The sequence below is a fragment of the Anser cygnoides genome, chromosome 5 (assembly GCF_040182565.1).
Source record: "Anser cygnoides isolate HZ-2024a breed goose chromosome 5, Taihu_goose_T2T_genome, whole genome shotgun sequence".
In the NCBI taxonomy this organism is placed as follows: domain Eukaryota; kingdom Metazoa; phylum Chordata; class Aves; order Anseriformes; family Anatidae; genus Anser; species Anser cygnoides.
In genome coordinates, this window is record NC_089877.1 from 63,446,347 (window position 1) to 63,458,543 (window position 12,197).

Consider the following 12,197-nt stretch of genomic DNA (forward strand, 5'->3'; position numbering starts at 1 on the left):
TACCTAGCGATTATGGAAATAATAAAATTTTATTTTTTTGTCCTTTATTACATCTGTTTGTTCACCCCGTGTGCACAGTCTGGTCACCAGCAGTAAAACACAGGGCTCTTCCATCTCATGAGCAGTTTCTGTAACCATCTGTTCTCCTAATAAAGCTTCCTGTTCTCATTATATATATATATTTATTTTTTCTTCAGGAGAACTAAGTAAGAGGAACAGCTACTATCCCGCAAACTGTGCTCTGTGCATTTGCATTAGCAAAAGTAGGACCTGCACATCATTACTGCTGGAGAGGCAGTCGTGGCGAGGGCTGTTGGGTGGGTAGGATGCATGCTGGTGCTGCTTGGGTAATACCAGAGCTTATCCTTTCACACTAGTGAGAAGTCTTATGGGCTGTGCAATAGTTAATGTGCCTAAAATATATTTCTAAGGCCCGATAAAGTAGGAATGAATAGCAAATACTAAAAAGTCCAGAATAGCATCGTGGATGCTGTTGTAGAATACATTTATTTCAGTGGCTCGTGTCAACGTGCAGGTTCCTGTATGTATTACATTGCAAGTCTTGGAGTGCAGCACTCCCAGCAATGTTCAGCACTCGTTAGAAGAACTTTTAGTAGCAAACAAACAAAACCAAAACCAACCAAACAAAAAACACATTCTTGGCCCTTTTTCCCTCCTTAGTGTGTGGGCACCTCCCTTCATTATTTCAGTCGCTTTCAGCTGAGATGTCACGCATTGTAGCCTCACAGTTACATTCAGTTTGCGCAGATATGATCCTCGTGCACTGCAGGTTGTTCACAACTGTGGTAGCAAGGAAGCCAAATTGGAGGAACAGAAATTACTGCGCTGGAAAGCAGAAGTCCTGTATATCAAGCTGACCACGCTTCATGAACTTGTGTTGCTTATCCAACCCTTCGGCTTTGTCTTATTCAGCAGAATGTAAATTTTGATTTTTGAGACTTTGAAGGTTATATTAACCTTTTAGATCTCATTTGTGGGTAAATTGTTACAGCTGGCTGGAGCCTGGTGTGTAGATGGAGCTAGAAGTGCCTTGACTTTGCCATCAGACCTGAACAAGTTGCTTCGAAGCAACAAAACAAAGCTCACTGCATCTTGCTTTCTTCTGATTTCATTCCATCTGTGCATCTCCAGGTTGTGTGCTGGCTTGTATTGATAATTCTGGAACAGACCTCCTCTTGTTTTCCTTTTTAAGCTCTGTAAGCTTTTAGTTATAAGCTTGTCTGGTCTTAGTTCTGCAGGTTTTCTTGGCTCTCATCAGGTGAGGTGAAAGAGCTTTATGAGCCAAAGTTCATGCTGTACGCTATTTAAATTTAGGTATTTTTTACTATTTTGCCATTTTAAGCAATACAAATGGTCATGTTCATGTAGAAGTAGTACAAAAAGAAAAAAGCAGGCAAAATCTGCTCCATTATTACTTTTCCTACTGTATCCTGAAGGATTTACATAGCTTTTTTCATGCAATTGATATTTGGGTGGTGGTCACACAATTCAAAGATCTTCACAAAAAAGAATAGCTGGCGTATAACGTATATAGATTACTGCACGTGTACTGTGTGTTGCATGTAGTTTTTATTTTCACACGCTTTTGTTCTTAAGAGGATTTAGGTGATTCTCAGGGTGTAAATTGCATGTGTTCTTGTCTCTTCACATAATTACAGCTCTTGTATTTGGCTTTTCAGGAAAAAAAGGACTCGTTTAAAAATGTATAAATCCTTTGTTGCAGTCACTTAAACTATTTTTCTCTAGAAGTGGTAAAATATGTATGACTAATTAAAATAAAGGGCTTTTCATTAGCTCCTAATCTCTGCCATTCAAACTTCTTTAGGACTCCTTGTGTAAATACGCCCTGGAAGTGTCTAACCAGCCAAACATATCAGTATCTTTCAGTTTGGAGCGTCGCCAGCTGCAGATTATATGGCGTAAGACTTAAGGCAGTAAAGAAATCAAGGCAAATCCTTTCCTAGGGATCAAGGTTGTAGGGACAAAGATAAATAACACTTCCTCTTACAGATTTTGAATTCTGTATTGGTGGGGGGAAAAAAATCGTATTATGATGTAAATAGCCGTGTATTTCATTCACTTCATTCTTCCGTAAAAGAAAAAAATACTGAGAGACGTTAGCTTAAGCTTTCTAAAATCATCTGAATATTGAAGACAGGAATGAATTTATGGAGGGTGGATAGGAATGAGTGAAACTGGGTCTCAAACCGGCTATTTTGGTACATCGCTTTTTAATGGTGATTAATGTAATAGCCTGCGTTGAGTTCACTGGCTGAATCAGAGTAATCTTTAAATAACAGCACCTGTCCAAGATGAAGCAGCGTTGTTTACCAAGGCGCACCTTTGCCATTTCCCACAGCCAAGCAGCTGATAGCGAGCAGTCTCTGCTGTGTTGTAACCGCCTCCTTTCCCCACCCGAGCCAGGGCATGCAACGGGATTGCCTTTAGCACAGTGCTCGTGCTTTGTAGCTCACGTGCCCCTTACTTAGTTTGACCCGAACCGAAATCCAGCGTTACTCTCGTGGTATAGCCATCGTTGCTCAGTTTTCAAAACCCAGATATTAATGGGAAGTTGTTCTTCCCTATTTCTAACGAAAGGTAATATACGGCACAGTTCGTTATCGTCTGTGATAAATTTGGTGATTCCGGTTCTGAAAGACAGTGACCAAGCCGTGCTCCTGATGGAAGGAAGCGTCGTTCGCTTGCCTCCGGCACCCAGAGGTTTTCCTGCGGAGGTTTCCCAGCAGGAGAGCAGAGATCAAACCTGCCACCCAGCCAGAGCCACGGAACGAGGCACGAGGCGCCGTGGCTGCGGGTGCAGGGTGGGACAGTTCAAAGGCTGTGGGGCAGCAGCTCCTGGGTCTCCCTGAAATCCCACTGAGCTTTGGACTGCGGAATAACCTTACTCAGCTTTTAAAGCCCTGGTCTGAAAACAAAGCTCCCTAATAATCTGTCTTTGGATCTGAGGGTGATTTATAGATGAAGTGTTTTCCAGATAAATGCCCTTTCCAGCCCTAGAGCCAGATACATTAGTTTATTCCTAAACTAAATTATACTGTAAAGATTTTACAATAAATTCTTTCTAATTTCAATCATGCCTTTTTTTTTTTCCTGGCTGAGCCTTTCTGGAGGAGGCCCTTGCCCATCTATTATTTGAGAGTTGCTGTTGAATGCTGCCATCTACTCTTTTTTACAGAACCATTGTGGGAAAGTTTCTTGGGCAGAAATAACCTGAAAATGTTTATTTTAATTGCTAATGCTTAGAATTTTAGAAATCTGGAGGTGGAAATTCCCACGTGAAAACCTTGAAACCCTTCAAAAATGAAAAAGAGGCGTCTTGTATTCATTCGGTGCCGAGTATAAAATAGTATTCATGTGGCTTTTAAAAAAAATCTTTCTATGGATTCAATGAATGGAGCCTCGTAGAATGCTTAGTCAAGAATTAAGGAACTGCTCGCAGATTTTCCCAGTAAGGATCAACATCTGACATGGCTGTGTCATTGGTTCAGCAACAATGGGATCCTTTATATGCGCTCGCATCCTATGTGCGTTTCATTTCTTGCTACAGACAGCGCTTTGTTGTACGAGCAGCCTAACTGGATGTGTGTGTGTTAGCTCCGCTGAAGAATGCGGATATCTGACAGGTGTAAAATGTAGGGGGACACAGCAAAGGTTAAGACAAGCACACGATGAGCAGCTACTGTTTAAACTCATTTTTTGTTCTTGGTGCAGCTCAATGTAACGTCGCTGTGGCTAAAGCTTTCACGTCGAGAAAGCTCATTTCAAATACTGACATTTCACACTTCATCGAGGTAGGTTCCAAAACCAGTTTAAGTTTTCATAGACAATTGAAATTTGTGTCATTTGTAGTGACTCAATTTCGGCAGTTTAAAGCCACCTCTTGTTTTTCTGGCAGTTTGGATTCGTTTTCATTAACCATGCCCTTTGAGCACCCCGTCCTTTTTATTCACCTGGTTGGACCATCGGTATATGAAAATTAGAAATTCAGTGTTAGAAATTCAGGGCGTAACAATTCAGCCCTATCGGGAAGAGCTATTTTAGCTGGAGGAACAGAAGTTGAATGGCAGAACCGGGTCCTGTGCTGCTTCTGGTTGTGTTTTGGTCAGGCCAACCAGTCTGTGGTCTGTGTTGTATGCGCAGAGCTGGTGATGCGGGGAGGTCAAAACATTTGAACAGCATTTGGAGAAATGCTGTTTGCCTGTAAATCTTTTACGGGAAAGGTTTTGAAACCGCCTTTGGAACATTCGGAGCATTCCTGCCATGTGGGGAGATTATTGCAAGGAGATTTTCCTGTTGCTTTCGTAGGTTGTAGATGCAGTGGTCCAAGGGACGAAGAGTTCGGAACAATTCAGAGGTTCCAAGTAAATAAGGGAGGTGCTTGCAAATCTCTGCTACTTACACATTCTCACCTGTGAGCAGCTGGCATGAAAAATACTTGAAATACTTGTGCTGTATATTAGCGTCCATGGGCACAAGGCATGCTAGGGGTATATCTGTATCAGAGGGCAGTGCAGAAGCTCCCGAACCTGCATCCAGCCTAGTGGGACGTGGCCCATCCCAGCGTGGTGCTCAGGCGGTGAGAGATCTGCTGGCAGCTCTGCTGAGCCCTGCTGTGCTCCTGCCAGCCTGGTGCCAGGTCAGGCATCTCTGCTTTCTGTCCTTTGCTCAGGAACCATGAAGTCTTTGTGCTTTGTATTGACTTTTTTCGTTGGTTGGTTGGGTTTTTGATTTTTGTTTGCATTTTACCCAGCTAATGTTCCTTTACTTTTTTTTTTTGCATCTATTGTTTCTCTCTCAGCTGTTACCAGCTGTACTCACACCTTCCAAGTAGGAACAGTTCTTGGGCAGTAAAGCCTAGCTTTTTTTCCCCCATCCCCTTTTCTAAGCTTCTCCTTTTGTGGTTGAGTACTTCTTTGGAGAGCTGAGCTTCTGCATTAGTCTGTACACACACTAAATGTTTGCGTTTGGCTGAGTCTCCCTTTATATCTGAGGGATGCAGCAGCACACGTGAGTGTGCGCTGGAAATCGGTGGTGGGATCACCCAGGGGTCTTGGCCAGCCCCCTGGGTTTCTGTGCCAGTCCCACGAGGCTGGAGGTACATGGCCATGGTGCAAACACCCTGTGCTTCTGCTCTATTTTCCAGGTATAGGAGGAGAAATTCTGAGCTGAGCTAGCTAAAATGGATAGTATTGTCTCAAAATGCTTGCAGGGAGCCGTGTAATAGGAGAATTCTTGCTCCCTGCAGCCCCGGTATTTAGTTTGGGCATCAGTCATGGTTTGGTGAAGAATAGATACCAGGACGTGTTTTTTGAGAGACTTCTGTCTTGTCACGTGGACAGCAAATGCTTGGCACCCAGCTTCCTTGTTCAGAGTGCTGAAAATGAAACTAGAGTGACAGGGACTGAAATCCACCCTCACTGAAAGACTGATTTTCATCAAGAAATAACTTGAAATGCATCCTTTATGTTAAGTGATACGCAAACTGAGTTATTTTAAGTGCAATTCCCAAAGGAAACAAAGCTCTATGCAGTCAGGGTAAGCTGTGTGGTTTTGTCTCCTCGTTCTGCATCATCCTTATGACTTCGAAACCATTGGTTCGTATCAGTCAAATTGTGTAGGGAAACATTTTAAATACGGGGCAACTGGGTACAGAGGAGTATAATCCCATTAAAGTTGGGCTGTTGTTTGAACTTAACCCTGAATAAATTTTGCAGAATGTACATCTTTCTGGCCATCCTTCCCATCCTCAAACACCCTCAGCCCCGTGGGAAGAAGTGGTGTTTCTCAAGGCAGTTGTGGTTACCTTGTTAGGGGTCCCAGCAGAGGGAGTGTAACTTTTTCATCAAAACACCACCGAGTTCCCTTTCCCTTTTATCTGCTCTCAGTTTGTGATCTGTAGCATTAAAGAACCTCTCGTTTGATTTTTAGAAACAGAAAAGATTCCTGTAATGCGTGGACAATGGTTTATTGACGGTACGTGGCAACCTCTGGAAGAGGAGGAAAGTAACCTAATAGAGCAGGAGCATCTCAACCGCTTCAGAGGCCAGCAGCTGCAAGAGAGCTTTGATATGGAAGTATCAAAACCTGTTGATGGAAAGGAAGGTAAGATCACTTTTGTAGTATGTTTTCTGGACAGCTGGGGTCTTATATAAGAGCATGATCTGTGATGGTTTTTCCGTCCTATGTAATGAGCAGTGTTATAGACTTCAGTTTGCGGTCCCCTTCTCCAGTGCATCTTAATGTTGTAGGATTTCCTTCTAGCACATTTGTTGAACACTGTAAAATTATATTCATGGATAAACTTCTTGCTCCCACTTTGCTTAATGTTTCGTATCTTTGGTTAGTGTTTGAAATCTTACTTCAAACTGAAATCTCTTTATGGGCCAAGAAGAGTGTCAGTGTCTGAATGCAGACTGGCTCTTAGCTCTCTGGCCCGTGTTCCTAATTCTGCCCTAAAGGGAGCATCAGTTTTACAGATCACATTTGCAGATCATTTTCCGTTCTAGTTCAATCTGTGACTTTATTAGAGTAGTTTTCAGCTATAGAAGATCTTAGGCATTCATGCTGTTATGGAAGTCCTTATACTTTAATGACCAGGCTGAGGATGCCCAGTTCTTGGGAAATCTCAGTCAAATGCATTTAACATTTTTAAGAATAGTGTTCTGAAATTACTGTCTGTCTATTGCATGCAGTTGAACTGGTTGCTCTGGGTAAGTGTAGCACAGCAAAAGCTCAGTATTTTTGCTTTCACACTTTGCTTTTGTGTTTTGGTTGTCACTTGTTCCACTTCCACAAAAAAAAAAAGAGCTGCAAGTACAGAGCCCTTCCAGTACACTTTAGTAGCATTTTTGGTTGTGTTATTCTTTACAAAGCAGCTTTATGTTTAAGCTTCTTTAAACTACAACTTTGTACAAAATGTTTAGAGAATGGAGGAGTGGCCATGTTTTGGCCATGAATATGGAGGAGTTCTGTGGGAACTGTGTGACCACTCAAGGAAAACCTTGTTAATAATTTAGAAGCAAGATAGTATTCAGGGTTCTTCTGTAATAACTGTGGGAAAAACCAGAAGTGCGTTTTTTGACTTACAGAGATTTGTTAGTAATGCAGAAAGCAGTTAAGTTCCTAACTCCCCTCAAAGCTAGCAAAAACTCTGAATTATTTTTTTCTATTTGTACCACTTTCAAAATTCTTTCCCTCTGGCCAAGTCTGCAGTAGCCTTCTGCTTTAACAGCTCTGTCAGGTAGGTACATGAAATTGTGTGACCCCTGAGCCACAGAACTGTGCCAGCAAAAACCCTCTTTTGAAGGGCACTGTTACCTGTTTTCAAACGTGCTAATATTTGTTGTTTCACTGCACTGAAACAAAGCTCAGCTTTGCTATTACAGCTGTACCCTCCGTGTGAGTGCAGTGCTGTTCTGGTAGGGCAGTATGCTTTCGCTTGGAAAGCACATCTTTATGGCTGCTGAGTGCTTCCAGCCTTTGGTAGCTTAACTTCTGATGGGAGGAAGGAATAATGTCTGTTTGCACTTGGGTGCACCTCACTGTGTAAGGAATGGAGCCCAGGTGGGCTTTTTTCAGCAAAAGTCTGGCTTATGGAACAGAAATTTTCAGATTTGAGGTAGAAGAGATTGAGGAAAGGAGTGAGAAAGATACAGTCCCTGTTATTTACGAAAATATAAAAGACCAGAGAAAGACTCCAGCCACCAGAGCCTTTTGTAATACTAAAGTAAAAAATAATAGCTCTGAATGGAGTCACTTGAAAATAGAATACGTGTAACATCACCAAAACCTTTCAATAGATTTTTTGTAGTAATAGGGGAGGGAGTTGCAGAAAAATTATTAAACAATAAGTGTGAAAAGTGATTTTGTCATGATGATGTACCTCTAAAAACATCTCTGGTCAGCTGGCATCTGTGATTGCCATCTGCACACAGCACTGGGAGAAGCTTTGTGACTTGCATGGTCTTTGGTGAAGTAAACGTAACTAGTTTACTAGTTAATAGTGCTGAATTCAGCTTAAATTCCTTAAATTGCATCCTGTATTAAACACATTTGGTCCCACCAAATTTTCCAGGTAGCTGTTATGAGCTGTTATGACTAATGAAAGTTAGAATAGATCTGTAAATATCACTGGGAGGCAAAATGGCTGTTCACAATGCTGTGATAAACCATTGTAAATGGTGAAAAAACAGCAATCTTACGTGACTCCTCAGCAAAAGCGAAGGCAATCTGTTGTAACAAAGCCTCTTATTACTTACACATAATTACTTTATTATTTGAACATGCCACTTTGCATCATAATGAAAAGCTAGCTTGTCAGTGAGAACGGTGTTGATACTCAGCTGATAAACTTGGTGGTTCCTGATTTTTCCCCCAGTTTTTGCCGTAACCAACGGCAGCAGGCTGAGAAGCTAGGAGCAGGTTCCCGTTTTGCTGCTCCTGCTTTGGATAACTTTGATAATCCTTTTCAGCCTACTATGTTGGGGCAGCATACAATATCCTGTAAGCTAGCATCTAAGATTCAGTGTACAGTTCGTTTGCATATTTTTTTTTTTGTGCTCTGAAATCCCTTCCTGGAGAAAAGAGGACTGTGAGCAAGTTTAGCGGGTGTTCAGCACCCTCAGCTTTTCAGTAGCCTGCTAGCACATCGCTGGCAGTGGAATGACCCCATTTAAGCGCAGGTTGAGTGGTGCCGCTTCCCTTGTTCGCGTGGAATCAGCCGTACAGATGAGTTCAGCTTTGCAAAAAGTGGCAATGAGCAACTATGCGTGTTACCTGCGCTTGTTTGTTGGCGTTGTCCAAGTAGATTAATGGGACCTTTAGTTTTGCCGTATCCAGTCGGCCTGGATTTGGCTCCCAGAAAGTTATGTTCTGTGGGAGTTTGTAGGTGAGGTTCCCAGGTACCAGAGCTCTTCCTGTTGCTTATAGAAATGAGACAAATTCCTGAGATTTCTGGAGGGATGCTTAGCCCTGAATGTGTTAGCACCTGTAATGCCTGAAGAGGCCAGTTACCGGAGATCTCTGAAGTGCAGCGTGCATGTGAGGAGTGGGGATGTGACAGCAGATTCCCCAGGCACCACAGACCAGGCAGATGTGTGCATGTTGAGGAGGAATGGTGAGGGCACGAGCCTCTCTCTCCTCCTTGGCTATGCAGGATGTTCTGCCCCCTGAGATGCCTCAAACCAGGCCAGGGGAATGCTACCAGAATACCAGTGGAAGCAAATGCTGCAAGGGCATCACCTCCCTCCTCCACAGCTTGACTGCCCTCTCTTTCACATCTCATCACCCTGGAGCCTGCTTCGATCCTGGCCGAACTCCAGATGTGTTTTTCAGTTTTAAGGGTTGGTTTAATAGTTGATAGATTCAGGAAGGGGCATTGCTATTCTGTCTTGTAAGGCAGGGTAACCGATACAGCTACAGGAAAAGAGAAAATGCCAAATTATATACAGAACATAAATACAATACAGCTAGAGGAAACCACACGAAGGATGAGCACCAGAGGTTTGGCTGCATTTCTGTGTCAATTCTATTGTGAAGGCAAATGTCTGCAGCCTGTGTTGGAGTTGATGCAAATCACAAATATAATATCAGCAGATTCAGGAAAGGATCTTCTGGCTTCTCATTACTTTAAGGAATTTTATATATTTTTTTTGAGTAGCTGTCGTTTAGTAGTTGTAGTGGGGAGTAGAGCTTGCTGTTTGATACTCAACAATTTGCTAAAAGTGATTGAGTCTAACACATTACACCCCTAAATGAGATGCTGCATTGCTGAAACAGTATATGTAGGCTTCCAGGTCTGATTTGTTGTCTTGCCTCTCTGTTGATAGGCAGACGATGTTTGGCTCTCAAATTCATTTATCTAGTACTTGTTTTGTTTTTGTTTTTTTTTTTTTTTTTCATCCAGGTAACACTAGGCTCTCTTATATATTGGCTTTGCATATCTTTCTTAAGGAAGATTCGTTCTTCAAACTTCCAACTCAAGTCAATTAACTTTACTTCTAAAAATGTTTAAAAACATCAAACAGATGTAAATTAATACCAGCACAAGATGTAAGGTGATGTTTTGATCTAAATTCTTCGGTTCAAAATTCAAAATGTAAATATCGACACTTAAAATATGAAAATATCTGGGGTGTTTATTTGATCACACTGAGAATGGATAGATACCTCTGTCTTTCTGCAGTAATACAGACCTTTCTTGTACTGCATATACCCAGTTGTAATACTTAAACATATTACTGTTGTAAAATAATTCTATAAATATTTCTGAGATAAATATTATATTCTAATATTATAACACTTGTTCTGCAAAGCAGTAACTGAGATGAAAGCATCTAGAAGGGAATCCAAAAAGGGTATCATAATACCTTGTTAGCAGTCAGTAAACTTAAAATGCACAGAATAATGTAACATTTAGAAGCTGCTTTTTGTGCGTGCTCAGGCAGCTGATGAGTTCAGGACTTCTCCAAAGAAGGAGAGGAGCAGCATTCTCTGGTGACTTCGTGATATCAAGTCCATTGAAAGAGAAAGCAAAACCATGCACTTGGATCGTGGCAGGTTCTCAAAGCTTCTTAGACTACATGTTCTGCTAACAGCATCCAACCACAGTAAAGGCAGTGATGTTCTGCAACTTAAGCATTGATTTTCCTGCCTTGCTGTGTGGGCAGAGCACACGTGCCCCTCGCTATGAGCTCCCAGGGCACAGAGGAGCTGTCAGCAGGCAGCCCACTGCCCGGGTGCAGGGAGGTGATCGGGGATGGAAGAGCAGCTTCTGTGACACAAAGCAGGCTGACCTTGAGCCAGAGGTATGGTCTGTGGGACCCACTGCTGCCTGGTACGTGGTAAAGCTGCAGTCTTTGCTGCACAGTGGGGACGGTGCTGGACAGCAGGTGCTCAGCAAGAACAAGGGGAAAGAAGAGCAGGCATTGCTTCCTGCTGCACTAGGTTAGCGTGGCAGCTAATTCTGATTCTTCCATTCAAGGCCACTGAGCAGTGCTTCTAAGGGTGCATCATAGACTGGTCCCTAATATAAATAATATTCTCTAGCAGCTTTAAGGTTTGCTACCTATATTTAAAGAATATTTGATCAGCTGTTACCGTCAGGTACAGTTATGTACCTATCATCTTCAGATGTATTCATTTAATTAGGATGAAGTGAAGCCGAAAGTTTCATGTATGTGATAGTGAGATAGGAATAGGTGTAGATGATTATATTTGCACAGAGAGGCTGTGGAATAGCCATCCATAAAGATGCTCAGAATTCAGCTGGAAATCTCCAGAGCAACCGGAGCAAAATTTGAAATTGGATTAAACTTAAAAGTTGATCCTGTCTGTGGGGTATTGGAGCAGACAACCCCCAGCGAGTCCTTTCCATGGAAGTTACTCTGTGATCGATTCTATGTTAGGTTATAAGAAACGTAGAAAAAAAATCCCATGAGTCATAATCAGAACAAATTCTATAGTGCATTGATTTTGAAAGTGCCTAAGTTTATTGTGTTTTGTTATGGATTTCCAGTGTGTGGTTAGATGCCACGAAAAATAGAAAAATTGCATTTGGAGTAGTTGCTCCGTTCTGCCTTAGATTTCAAATATGCTTTTCCCTGTTCATAAAAAATAAAAAAAAAAAAAAAAAAAAAAGCATTTTTTTTGTTGTTGCAGCTGACTAAGTTAACCTTTACAAGGGAAAGTCTTGTTCATAGAGCCAAAGTCGTCAAGATCAGAAGATCTGTGGAGATCTAGTCCAACCCCCTCAACCCCCTTGCTCAAAGCAGCGGGGCTGATGAGGGCAGGCTGCTCAGAGCGTTTCCAGTGGGGTTTTGATCATCTCCATCTAAGGAAGCTGTGGGCAGTCTGCGCCAATGTTTTACCACTGTCACCATAAAAAAAAAAAAAAAAAAAAACCTTTCTTATACTTGACTTGAATTTCCTGTGAATATACCTCTTGTGAGTTGTATTGCAAGAGCAAGTAAAATACTCTGTAGACTAAATTAATCCATCAGGTCCCAAGTGCAGTAACTATGAGCCTAGTTTTCTTCTCCTGTAGAAAACAGATGTGCAACAGCAATATACTTAACCTGCATCTGTATTAAGGCATCTGCTGACAGAGCTGTTAGCTGAGGGTAGGAAGAAGCTTGGGAAGCCCTTGACACAAGCAT

The 12,197-nt window shown here is 42.0% G+C and overlaps 1 protein-coding gene across 5 annotated transcripts in view; it reads left to right on the top strand.

The window, feature by feature from the left end:
• The window catches only part of DDHD1 (DDHD domain containing 1), a 66,514-nt gene that overhangs the window by 9,119 nt on the left and 45,198 nt on the right, over positions 1-12,197 (top strand). For all 5 annotated transcript variants that reach the window (XM_066998624.1, XM_066998619.1, XM_066998620.1 and 2 more), the window contains one exon: positions 5,971-6,144. In XM_066998624.1, coding sequence (XP_066854725.1) covers positions 5,971-6,144 — 174 coding nt within the window. The remainder of the gene's footprint in view (positions 1-5,970; positions 6,145-12,197) is intronic.